The 12829-nt window shown below is 42.3% G+C and overlaps 1 protein-coding gene across 1 annotated transcript; it reads left to right on the top strand.

Moving 5' to 3' along the window:
• On the top strand, positions 890 to 12695 carry LOC8081936. The gene is made up of 20 exons (XM_021459020.1): positions 890 to 1262; positions 2097 to 2408; positions 2895 to 3086; positions 3210 to 3293; positions 5394 to 5453; positions 5685 to 5729; positions 5800 to 5999; positions 6235 to 6789; positions 7104 to 7218; positions 7294 to 7491; positions 7601 to 7690; positions 8312 to 8374; positions 8621 to 8695; positions 8791 to 8841; positions 9046 to 9123; positions 10627 to 10761; positions 11130 to 11237; positions 11481 to 11546; positions 11789 to 11896; positions 12274 to 12695. The coding sequence occupies exons 2-19, from the start codon at positions 2106 to 2108 to the stop codon at positions 11855 to 11857; spliced, it is 2487 nt and encodes an 828-aa protein (XP_021314695.1). The 5' UTR covers positions 890 to 1262; positions 2097 to 2105; the 3' UTR covers positions 11858 to 11896; positions 12274 to 12695.

Here is a 12829-nt window from a genome sequence, read left to right as displayed (position 1 = left end):
TCCATCTCATTGGTCGATCGATCTTCACTTGGACTTCAGTATGCATATGATGGATCACTATCTTAAAACAAATTCCTCGATGGATTGCACGGTACAGAGAAGATGAGTGTGGGTGTGGTGGACCGACGCGACCATTAAGCTGAAAATAACCTGACATGCAATGGAGACTCGTCAATCCTCAGCTTCTGCTTTATAATTTTCTATGGACTCGACAAAGAAATTATTATAGCTAAAAGGTTCGTACTACATAGAACACAAACAGGAAGAATCTCTCAAGCATAAGCATGCATATCCTGATATCCACAAAGGCATTTTCCAGTCTTTCTACATCCAAAAACACAGCTAATGACATGCTCGGTTGGAGCCAAGCAGAAAACGACTGGAAAACCGATGCCGTATTATCTTAAATCAAGCAATGAACAAAAGACAACACAGTTGATTGCTTGATATTACTATCATAATCAAGCAGCGAACAAAAGACAACAAAATTGATTTGTTGGAACTAGCTTAGTTGAACACTACGTATACGTACGTCATTGGAAGCTCTTCTTGCGTATTTCTATTTGTATATATGCCGGACTGAACAGCTAATAAAAAACCTAAGTAATCATTCAATTATTCGGATCAAAATTCAACAACAAGCTACTGTAGAGGTAAAACTTCCAGCGAAGTACGTATAAAAAATCATGTCCTGGTGTCTGCCTGGCAGCCACCGTGTACACCGTAGCCAAAGAAAACTGAAGAGGGGGACCCTGCTGGCTCCACTCAGAGCTGGCCACGCGTCGGAAGACGTGGCGTGGGGCGCAGCCGCCCGCACAGGAGGCCACATAGTCCGGGTCAACTCGACTAGAACCCTTGCTTCCTCATAGCTGGGCCCCGGGTACCAGACCACCCGAGCCCACGCGCAGCGGCAGCAGATCGAGCCCCAGTTCCAGCAGAGTCCCATTCCGCCACGAAAAAACTCGCTTTCCAAATCTCTCTCTCACTCTCTTTCGTTTTGTCCAAAAACACCCAAATCGTGTCGCTTAAATCTGCGCGATTCATAACGAATCGCCATAGTTAATCGAAGCATTAAACGAGGGAAAAAAAGGGGAGAAAAAAAGGAGAGGGACAGGGAGAGAGAGGGAGGCGGAGGCCATCATCCCATTCGCCGGCTGGTCCTGATCCTTGTCCGGGTCTATTTGGGCGGCGCCGCACGCAGCAGGAGGGAGAGATCAGCGCGGGGCAAAGCGTCAAACCCTTCTCCGCCGCGGGAACTACTGGTGAGCTATTTGTTCTCGGCGGGTTTTGCCGATCTTTTTTCCCCCCCGGTGGCCTAGGTCGAATTCCTGCTTCGCCGGACGCCGCTGCTAATTTTTGGAGGCATCTGGTGGGTTGGAGTGCGCGGATTTCTCTCCCCCGTGTGAACACTGGATTGATGGATTTTGGAGTAGTCAACTAAGCAATTCTGGACGAGTACTTCGCCCTCCATGTGTGTGTTTTTTTGTTAGATTTTTTCTCCCTCGGGAGCGGCGTGTGGAACTGTGAATAGGCATCTCCATTTCTCCACCAGAGTTGGTCCCTGTCACTCCGCGAACGGAGAATCTAATAGTAGTGTAGGATTATGTGCTTTCGTTTGATTTGTTGTACTTTTGAGATTCCGCCATCGCTCTTGGGTGATTCTTTCAGAAAAGTGGGATGTGTTCTCAGTGGGGAGCCTTTTTAGTTTTGCAAAAGTACATGCAGTTAGTTGTTAGGTGGCCTTATGGCTGCATATTAGATTGAGACATAGCTTGTTTCATGCTGTTCTGTTACCGGTTAGCGGCCATGTTTTTGCTGTTTTTTTAGTAGAAGAAGTGAACATCTAAAGGTTCTGTGGATGCCAGGAGTTTGGTGATATGATTGGAATTAGGTGATCCAAAGCTGACACTGATAGAATAATGGCTACAGTTTACTTGTTGGATAGATGCTATAACTGGTTCCTGAACGTGAACCTTGGAATTACTTCATGCTAGTTCTTCATATTTCCTGTTGCTGTGTGACTAATGAATAATGACTAATATCTGCTCTCGGTCACACCACTGAAATGGCAACCCCTCTGCTTGCATGATTACCAGGCATTTACGATGGTGGACAAGAATGATGGGTCAGAGGGTCTTAAATTCAACACGTCAAACCTCATTCAAACAACCGAAGAGGTTGCAAGAGCGTTTATTGCTGCGGCTTCGGCTGCCACTGCACAGTCTGCACGGCCATCTGTAGTGTATTCATCCAAAGATGAGAGTGGCAGCCCAATGCAGAAGCTTCAGCAGCAATTCTCGAAAATCATGAAAGGGTTTACGTCCTCACCGGACCTGTCAGGAACTTACAATCCAGAAGTGCTTACAACTCAAAAGCGGCAGTGGTCGAGGTACCAGCTGAAGTCATTGGTGTGTATCTCACTCTACTTATGTGGCATTCATTGTCTGTTTGTTGCTGTACACACTATGCAAAATAACTAAGTTTACTAGTCAGAGCTGTAAGTTTGGGATTGATTGATGTGAAGCCCCTATTGGAAACAAAATCACTTTTGTTTCTCTCGTACAATCACATATGTAGCTAGTAACACAAGTTTGCACTAAATTGATCCTATAGCTTCGCACTACAAGCTTACATGCCTCACTTGATCTTCACAACCAAGCTATGCTATCACACATACACACTAGCTTACTAGACACCATACACTAGCTTGATGTTCACAACCAAGTTCTCTCTTCTCTATATCTCAAACTATAGGGATGCTATTTTCTTTACTCTCTTACTCTACACTGAGTTCATATGTGATAATTACAGTTGCATAACGCAATAATTAGTGCTTGAATGTCTATGTTGTCGTGGTTGGTGTACATACCTCTCAAAGTTGTTTCTTGGAACAGGGTGATAGGTGCATCAGAGAACCATCACATCTGTTCGAGAGCATAGTGATTGTTGGGCTTCCACCTAACGCAGATATCCAGGAGCTGGAAAACATTGCACTAGGGAGAAATGATGAAGATGGAAAGAGATCAAGAAATTTATTTAGCAATAGCCACCACCAAGTTCACGCAATATCAAATTTGGAACCACAGGTTATCATTCATCTTACCTACTGTTTCATGTTGTTTGATCTAATGAGTAATACATTGTGGCAGGGACCTGCATACCATTGTTTATCAAAAAATAAATCCTTGATTTTATTTGTTTTTCCTTAGGTTCTTTTTGCGTACCCTCCAGAGAAGCCTCTTCCACTCAAGTACAAGGATACCCTCTCTTTCTGCCTTCCCGGAGGTGTACAGGTCTGCATTAACTTTGGTCTTGATCCCTTTGTGACAAAGAGTTTAATCAGTATTCAGGTCTTCCTTTCTTGTTTTTGGAACACATGATTTCTTACCACGTAGTACTATTTGCATTTATCCATCACTATGCATTTGGCTGTACACCCACCCCGAGTATTCAGGCCAGTTGTAGATTCCCTAAAAAGGGAGCTTAAAAGAAGGGGGGATGAAAAAAACAAAAGTTTGAGGGGACACTGGGCAACGCAGGCGGTGACCAGCGTGCCACCACCCACGCAGCCGCCCTTCCTTCTCCTGTGTCACCCTTGCCTGAGGGAGCCGCTGAAGGTCTGCGAGGATGGTGGTGGCGGGGTCTTCACAGCTGGGCGTTCGTTGGGGAGCGCTTGCCCCACCCCAGTGACCTGGAAGGTGGCAGTGACATGGTGGGCCACATCCTCACTGGGGAAGGGTGGATCCGGTGAGCCGGCGTCCGAACCCATCTGTTTCTTTGGCCTCAGCGGCGGCGACGACATCGACATGGGCGGCACAGTTGAGTGTGCTGTGGCGGTTTTATGGCCGCGGTTGTGGGGGTCACCAGTATGGCTGGTGCTGTGGCACATGTCCATGATGTGGGTGACGGACACATCAGTGGCGGCTGGGGCAATGTGAAGAGTTCACTGGAAAAGGTGCCTGCTCGTGGTGGCGCAGCAGCGACAGAGGGAGCCGCGTGTGAGGTCATGGTGGCGTTGGGGTTGGCAGTGTGTGGTGGAGCGGTGTTGGTTGCCATGCTTGTTGGCTGCAACTTTTAGTGCAGTTGCAGCAGTGTAATGGCAGCTGCGTGCTGGGTTGGTTGTTTGGTAGTGGTGGATTCCGTGGTTGGAGTCATTGCTGTGGCAGCAAGGCAGTGGTGGTGTCCAGGTTGGCGATGCTTGTGAGCATTGAGTTTCTCCCTTTGGGGTGTTCTTGAGGCACCATCATCCCCCTTGGGCCTTGTTTGGAAACATAACAAACCTCTTCAATCCATATGTATTGGAAGGGATTGAGTTTATACAGGCCCTTGCCCCTTGGTGCTGTCCAGGTTTCTTGGGTGGGGGGACGGTGGCGTCTTTCTTGGCGTTGTATTCCTCCATGGAGGCGTCACCTTTGTGGGTCTCATTCCAGTCACCTTTCCACCTTGCCATCGGTGCATCCACGGTGGCGGTGGTGCTTTTGGTTGTCCTGGCGACAGTGGGTTTGTGTGGGAGAGAAGTGGATCCTTATTCTCTCTCGCCCTCCCCCTCTGCACTCCTTGGCGAGCTGGTATCCGGGTGTCCATGTTGTCCTATGTGGCTTGGCATTGTTGGAAACATGTGGGGCGCTTGCGGCTCCTTCGTTTTGGCCTAGCGGCGGACGGTCATGCAGTGTGGCGCCCAGTTCAGTGCTAGGCTGCTTTCCTGCGGTTGGAGTGTGGTGGATGGTGCAGCTGCCCGCATGTGACATGCTGTTTGTTGTTTGGTTGTGTGTTTTTTTCCTTTTTAGTTGCCTGATTATGGCCGCTCAGGGCCATGTTATTATATTTTCTTCTTCTATATCAATAGAAACACACACATCGGGTGTTGTTCGTTAAATAAAGTTTATGCATTGGGCTCTTGGATCTTTGATACAGCTTCCGTTTCTCCTGTTTTATATCCTGCATGCATTTCGTAGCAGTTTGTACTTCATGTAGCATACCTACGTTATCGGTGTTCCCTCCAAACAGTTTGTTTCAGTTAATATTATTAGAATTTGCCATCTGGTTAAGGCTATCATATGTAAGGCAAGGAGTGACATAATAGCAGTCATCTACATAAATTTGCGATTGTGAAAACTTATTGAGGATATAAAGGTTGATTAATGAGCATAAACGAGCTTATGGTGTTTTCCAATAGTTATTGAACATGATAGATGGTATCATGCCTTCAGATGTTCTTTTTTTTGTATGAAGTAGCTATAGGCAGTGTATTGTTATATGCTATTAGTATCAGACTAAGCCGTACGAGGAACTAGTCAAGTCAAGAGTCTGTTTAGTTTCCTGTCTAACATGTTTTCAATTTTACCCTTGTTAAATTATGGGACACTTTACTGATGTTTATATTTGTCTACTAGGTTCATGCTGTCGAACGTACTCCTTCATTCAGTGAGCTGAATGAAATCCTCCTGGGACAGGTGACTGTTGCTTAGCTATGTCTGTGACTTTGTTTAGCTTCAGTCAGTAGATATCTCTTTACCTGACAAATTCATTATTTACTTCTGAGACCGTAGTAATTCAAAAGCTCAGTTGATTTACTTCCTCTGCCATAGAACTCCTCATCTCATTAGTTCTACCTGCAAGAAGCCATCATCTGGTCTTTTTTTGTGTGCAAGTTTTATAATCTTTATTATTATTATCCATTTCAGGAACAGCTTAAAGAAAGCAACCAATCATTTGTGTTCCGCCTACAGGTAAACATATATATCTTTCTCTACTGCATCCTTTTGCTGTACCAGGTGGCTTACGATTGAGAGATTGCAGGTTGCTGATAACTCTGCATTATATGGATGCTGTGTGCTGGTTGAAGAGATTGTACAGAGACCATCAAAGTTGGTATCGATGCTAATGAATGACAAACCCATCTTTCCACGCCGGAGTCGATACGTGGTAACTACGCCCCGGTGTTATTGCATCCTGTCCAGGCTTCCGTTCTTTGAACTGCATTTTGGGGTGTTGCAGAGGTACTTTTTTTTTGTGAAATCATCGTATTGCTATTTTTGACTTACTGTATTCATTGTATCTGAATTCTGACACCTATACAAACATCTAATTTGTGTTTATATTTAGCTTTAGGCTAGTGTGCAGTGTACTGACAGATGATGCTTGTAATTTCTTTTAGTTGCATAGAGTTGCGTGCTAATCCTGGAAGTTTTGATGTTACCGGTCTCACTATTGATATACTATTTTCTTATGCAGTATTCTTATGGAAGAACGTCTGGAGTGGCTCACTGATGGTGTTAGCATGCTAACTTCCTTATCGCTTGAGGAATCCTGTGAGAACGATATCTGTGAAGGAACTGAAGTTACAGCACAGAAACAGTATTTAGATAGTAACACAATTGATGTGGATAAATCATCTGAATCTAGCATGGGAGTTTCATCAAAGGAGCTATCTGACACTGACAGCAGTTTTGGGTGTAGAGAGAACCAGCTTGACTTTGTTTCTAAAGAACAACAGCAAAATAGTTCTTGTGATAAAGAGCAGAGTGATCGTAAAAGAGAAATTATCACTTGTGATGCTTCTGAAGTGTCTGATCATTTTGTTCCTGAAGATACATCATCTGATCAGTCTGGAGCTAAGCATCATGAACTTGATTCTGCATCAGGTATCCAGGATGAATCTGGTGCAAAGAACTGTGATGATTCTCCGAAGGGAAATGTGGATGATGAGGAGCTTGATCTCTTCATTACCGATACTATTTTACCACTTATGCGATCTCGCCTTTGTGAAGATTGTGAATCATCTCCAAGGTATGCTATGCCCACAAATCAAGTCCTAGTGTGTTATCAGTGTATGATTTTATTTTTTCACTCATGTTTGTGAGAAATGCTTCACTGACACCCCCCCCCCCCTGCCCCTCCCCGCGGAATGGAATGTGACACTCTTTTATGGCATAGAGGTTGAATATAAGTGAAGCTTGACATAGATGTAATCTGATCCTTTTACTTGATTGCTTCTGATGTTGGCTGTTGTAGCTAAACACGATCATCATTTGTAATGGTTAGTGTACATGACCATCAATGCCTGATTAGAGTCACAAAATAGTTACCATCTTTTTCTGCAGTTCACAGGGTTCTCCTTCTAGAAATTTCGACACCCAGGAATCGGATTCAGAGGAGCCATCTTCCATCGGTGATGGGGACTTAGTTAGACACAACAACATACTGCAGTGGGCTAAGGTTTATGCATGAACTCAGGCACAACTGCTTCATTTTTGTTGTTTTGTTTGTTATTAACTTAAACGTTTTACCCAGGCAAAAAAATATGGTTCTTTGCAAGTTGTCTGTCAATACTACCAGTTACAGTGTCCTGCTAGGGGTTCATCACTTACTTTTCATCCCTTGGAGCATTTGCATCCTTTGAGTTTTCACCGGCCAGGTGAAACAGTTCTTCACATTGCTGGTTCTACTATTGAGCTTAGGTCACGCGATACAAGCTTAGAAGTTGCTGAGGTATGTTGATGCATGGCCACATTATGAGGGTTGGACTATGATGAAGCTATGACATATAGCGTCTTGAAATATAAGACCAGTATGCCTTAATGTCACATCCATTTTCTAGATGCGTAATTCACTCTTCGCTGAGGAGGAATCGACTGCTTTATCCACATGGGCGGTGGCATCCATTTGTGGATGCCTAAGGTTGGAACATGTAAGTATCGTATTATTCTAAGATGACATAATTCTTTTTTAGAAACTCATTAGTTGTTTTATCGCTCTTACTTGATACTGTTGTTAGAAGGAAAACATCATCTTTAAAATGTACAGGTGTTCATGTCCAGTAAATCAACATTGTCCTTTCTTAAGTTTTAGATAGCTGATGCAAATCATTTGCAACAAATTTGCATTTTTTATTTGATGTACCCATCTGTGAGAATAGGCTTCAACACAATACATTGACAATCGCATTAGCTGCATCAGTTTTTGTTTGTTGTGTTCTAAGATCGAGCTAGTAACCTTGTTATTACAAAACCTTTTTCTTTTGCTCTTTTGATTGATGTAACATGGTGATGTTCCAATTGACTGATGTATATCTGTCGCACACAGGTTGTGGCCTTTTTCTTCGCATTATCTTCTGTTCCTTTGTAGCAAATTCTGCTTTAAAAATATGTAGTAGTACCAGGATCATTTTGTCTTTTTTTTTTTGAAATGTGATCTGTGATCTAGTCTTCTACATTGTTGAGCATGTGCTTTATGTGTTTCACAACAACAAAAAATAGATTATATAAAGGTACATTACATTGTCCAATTTCTGAAACAATAGTTTTGGCAGGTAATGACACTTTTTGCTGCTGCACTCCTGGAGAAACAGATTGTTATTGTCTGTTCTAATCTGGTATGGTTCCAAGCCTTATCCAATTTGGCATCTTTTAAGCATTCAATTTCGTTTTCTTCTAGTTTGGCTGCTTGTTCAATTTTGTTTTCATTTATTAATGTCCCTTCATGAGTCTATCTATAAAAAGAGGAATATTAGGAAGAAAAACATCCTGAAAATCATATAGTTTTGAAGATTCTTGTTGTGTCTGCTGATGAAACCATTAAAAGTTGGCACTAACATTCTCAAGCAATTTCTAACGGTCAGGGAATGTTATCGGCTTCAGTTTTGTCCATCCTACCTCTAATACGACCGTATCGGTGGCATAGTCTCCTCACGACGGTACTTCTTTTTTTTGTGTTTTGTCAAATTTGGCCTTTGTGTGAGGTATATAATTACTATTGATTCATGTATTCTGTTCCATCATTGATATCCAGGTCTTGCCTAATGACATGATGGATTTTCTGGATGCCCCAGTTCCATACATAGTGAGTTCCTGATCTTGTCGACATTGTTTGCTTTGACCAGTGTGGTGTGTTCCTGTGTTTGGGGGAGCGGTTGGGAGGATTGGAATTAGGGAGGGATATAAAATATTCCACATGTGAATGTGATTTTGTTTTTTCTCATCACTCTATTTCAATTGAGTTTATGTACATATCCCATAAAGAATTAACTGCTGTTGTCATCTTTAGGTGGGTGTACAAAACAAGACATCTGATGTGCTCAACAGGCTACCAAATGCCGTGGTCATTGATGCCAACAGGAATCAGGTACATAGACTCATTGCCATGCAATGTTTTCCTAAACACTAAACAATAAACAGCCAGTCACCTTTTGTTTAGTCATTAGGCTAAACAGTCCATTAAACGGGCTAAACGGTTGATTAACGGAAACGGCATATCACTGTGTAGTGTTGACACGGCGTTTAACGGTCTAAACGGCTGTTTAGGCAAACAGTGTTGCCATGTCGCTTTCTGGAGTTCAATCATGTGCGTGACTGCATATAGGTTTTAGTTATTGTACTCCCTCCGTCCTAAATTGCACGGATAAGGATACACGTATCGGTATCGGAAGGATATGGATACGCGGATACGCCGATTTCCCAAAAAACCCGATACGCGGATACGTTTAATATTAAAATAAAAATAAAAATAAAATTAATGGAAGTCTAAATTTAAATCTGATAACAATAAAAAAGTCGCAAATAACTACTTGTGTACTTATTACATAACAGCAGGTCCAAAGGTGTCAAATTCAAATAAAGTAGTCTCAAGCAACAAGAACTCACTACACTGCTGAAATAGAATAGATCGACAATGGGGAGAGGAAGATGAAGTGTGGGGACCGGGGAGCAAAGAAATCATGCAGCATCTTACGAACTGAAGAAGAAGAGGAGATCGATGGGATTTACTCACAGGATCTGGATCGGGAAGAACTGAAGAAGAGGAGCAGACGCGCGGCTCCGCGGCTGAGCAGGGACAGTGCTCGTCGCCGTCGAGCGGGCGTCGCGGCCTTGTGGCTTCACCCGTCGCGGAAGAGGTGGCGCGAGTCAGGCGACTGCGCGTCCGTCCCAGTTAGGGCGATAGAAACAGACATATGGGCCTCCTTAGTGCTTGATACGTATCTGGCAAACGTATCGTATTATTAAAAAAAACAAAATTGCGATACTCCTCCAATACGTACTGGCCGCGTATCGGATACGGGATACGTGCCTACCCTGAAGTATCCGTGCAACTTAGCCTCCGTCCCATCTCGTATTTCGAGAAGTCAACCAATCTCAACTTTGACTAGGTTTATAAAAAATAGTATCAATATTTTGTATCTCTAAATAATTTTATGAGAATATATGACATGACTAACCTAATGATGTTTTATCTCGTATCACAAATATTTTTGTTATATATATATTTGGTCAGAGTTTATATTATTTGACTCCTCGGAATGCGAGATTAAGATTTAATTTGGGACAGAGGGAGTAAATGGTTAGAAGAAATAGGTCTAACTCTGTTGACTTCGTACTGATACTGAATTTGTAGGCTGGGATTGGTAGTATTCTTAAGTTTCTCTAATTGTTGAAATATACTTTTATAATTCCAAATGATGTATACTAACAGTTCTGGTGCATAAACATTCGTGAGTAGCACTTTAACTCATGTTCTCTGAATCCTCATTCTTTTCTCGGCCATTTAATTGCCTTTTAAGAACATTGCTGTAGCATGATTGATCACTGGATGCTAAGGGTTGCTGACACATGAATTCCTTGTGGTGTCCAGATTAAATCTTCTTCAGTTCCGCAACTACCACAGCACAGAGAGTTGCTTTCTGCCTTGCGCCCGTATCATTCAATACTTGTTGGCGAAAGTTATCTTGCAAGAAAACGTCCTGTTTACGAATGCACAGATGCCCAGGTTGTGTATTGGCTATCTACTAGTTCTTCATGATCTGTCCGAATTTATCCCTTCTTTTTCAAATGTACATATAAGCGGTGTAATTTTCGATGATTGTTATTTGCTGCCTTAAGCTTTTTCTGAACTTCTCTGGGAGTGATCAAATGGACATATAAATTATCTGCCTTATTTTCCCTTTCGCTTTGCTTTGACTTGCAAGTATAGGATCCATAAGCTTTTATGTCTATTATTTTCCAACAAAAGTTTAGTCAGGGCAGCTTGTTTTCATTGTAGTTATATAACATTTTGGGCCGGTAAAGCATCCTGTTCTTTTGTAAGTGTGTCTACTCTATTTCTCTCTATATGTATCTAACCTTTTAAGCATGCAGGTGGAAGCGGCCAAAGGTTTCTTGGCAGTGCTTAGAGACTACCTTGACACACTATGCTCGAACTTGAGATCTCATACAATTACCAATGTGCAATCTAACAATGACAAGGTTTGTTCTCCTGCCTTTGCTGAGATTTTGTCCTGGATGATTTAGTTCTGTTTCTATATATATGCAAAATATAGTATGAACTGAGGATACTTTTTTTTAGTATGAACAGTGGATACCATACCACATTACAGTTTTTGTTGGATGTAAAAATTGTGATGTTGTATAGTATCACTAGGTATACTTTTTGGCATGCTTATACAGTTGTCAGAATGCTGGTTGCTGACTCTATTTTTCTTTGCGTAGGTTTCCTTACTTTTAAAAGAGAGCTTTATCGGTTCTTTCCCAATCCGGGATAGGCCTTTTATGAAGGTACTAAATTACATTCTCTCCTTTGCCTTTAAAGGAGTGTTTGGTTTGCATAGAATAAGTCATGTTAGTGACACCCAAGCAAGAAAATATGTAAATAACATTGTCAATGCCAGGTGCTCTTTTCTTTTCTTGATTCAGCTGTATCTTCTTTAGGGATCAAATTTTGGCATGCTCAAATCCTATAGCTCTCTAGCCCATATCCACTCTGCAGACTAATATTGTGCTTTGTTTTTTGTTCACAGCTTTTTGTGGACACGCAGTTGTTCTCAGTACAGACAGACCTAGTTCTCTCCTTTTATCAGAAGGACTAAGTGTCTGACAGACTTGAATGTCTGTCTCATGTTGCCAAGGTGAGGACTAGTACATGCCTTTGTCTTGTTGATCCATACTGTTAGATTTGTGGTTTCTGTACTGAATATTCCTTCGTAACCCGCTTGCAAAATAACAAAGTTACAAGTAGTCGCTGTTCGAAACTCGGTTACACTACTTTCAAGTGTCCATGGGCACAGGGCTAGTACCGTGGCTCATGACTTTTGGTTTCTAGCCTTGATATTCTTCAGAAACACTGCTTGTTGTCAGATAGCTCAAAGAAAATCCCTGTTATATCCTTGCTGCCAGCTTTGGCGCATTTTTTCTGTTTCATCTTTAGTTAGCATTCTTTACCGGAGTTAAAGTTTTACTACATCCATGATCTTATCGAGTTCTGATATATCTATTTGCACTGCAGCCTTTAGATGTTGAGCTAAACTGTACATATCGGCTTAGAAAGAATGAGCTGCCTTCGTCATTTTGGCAGCTGAGTGTGTTAAGAGCTGGGGTATTGAAGAAGAATGCCTATAGCTGTTGTAAGTTAGTCTGGTGCGGTGATCCGCCATCTAAGGTTTTGTAGGCTGTTGTAGGCTGATGCTTCTATGGATTGTTCCTGCAATACCTGTGCTGTAATGGAACCATATCTGCGGCAGAATCTCCGCACTTGAATGTGTTATGTCAAGAATCCAAAAGTTATACCGTGCCAAAGCGTGGTTCTTATCTCCAGCTGTAATTTAACGTGTGGTATTTTTATAAAGCATGTGTCAAAGTGCATCTTGTATCAAATCACACAGACTCGAATGTGTTATGATGATCTATATAAGCATCAGCCTAATGATCCGATTTCACGAATCCGCAACGTGCAGGAAAGTGATCGGTATGGTGAATTTGCAGCCATACTTTATGCAGCATTGCCATTCTTTCAGGCTTTGAGCTACTCCTAGTCCTAGTCGTTAGTCTCGGCAAGGCTGGTA

The sequence above is a fragment of the Sorghum bicolor genome, chromosome 4 (assembly GCF_000003195.3).
Source record: "Sorghum bicolor cultivar BTx623 chromosome 4, Sorghum_bicolor_NCBIv3, whole genome shotgun sequence".
NCBI lineage: Eukaryota > Viridiplantae > Streptophyta > Magnoliopsida > Poales > Poaceae > Sorghum > Sorghum bicolor.
The sequence above is the reverse complement of the archived record's forward strand: the minus strand, read 5'-3'. Positions and strand labels throughout refer to the sequence as shown.

Coding starts and splice junctions, on each gene's coding strand:
- LOC8081936 (XM_021459020.1), top strand. CDS start 2,106: ATGGTGGACAAGAATGATGGGTCAGAGGGTCTTAAATTCAACACGTCA. Junction 6,000..6,234: donor CATTTTGGGGTGTTGCAGAG/GTACTTTTTTTT, acceptor TTTCTTATGCAG/TATTCTTATGGAAGAACGTC. Junction 8,375..8,620: donor TTATTGTCTGTTCTAATCTG/GTATGGTTCCAA, acceptor TCTAACGGTCAG/GGAATGTTATCGGCTTCAGT.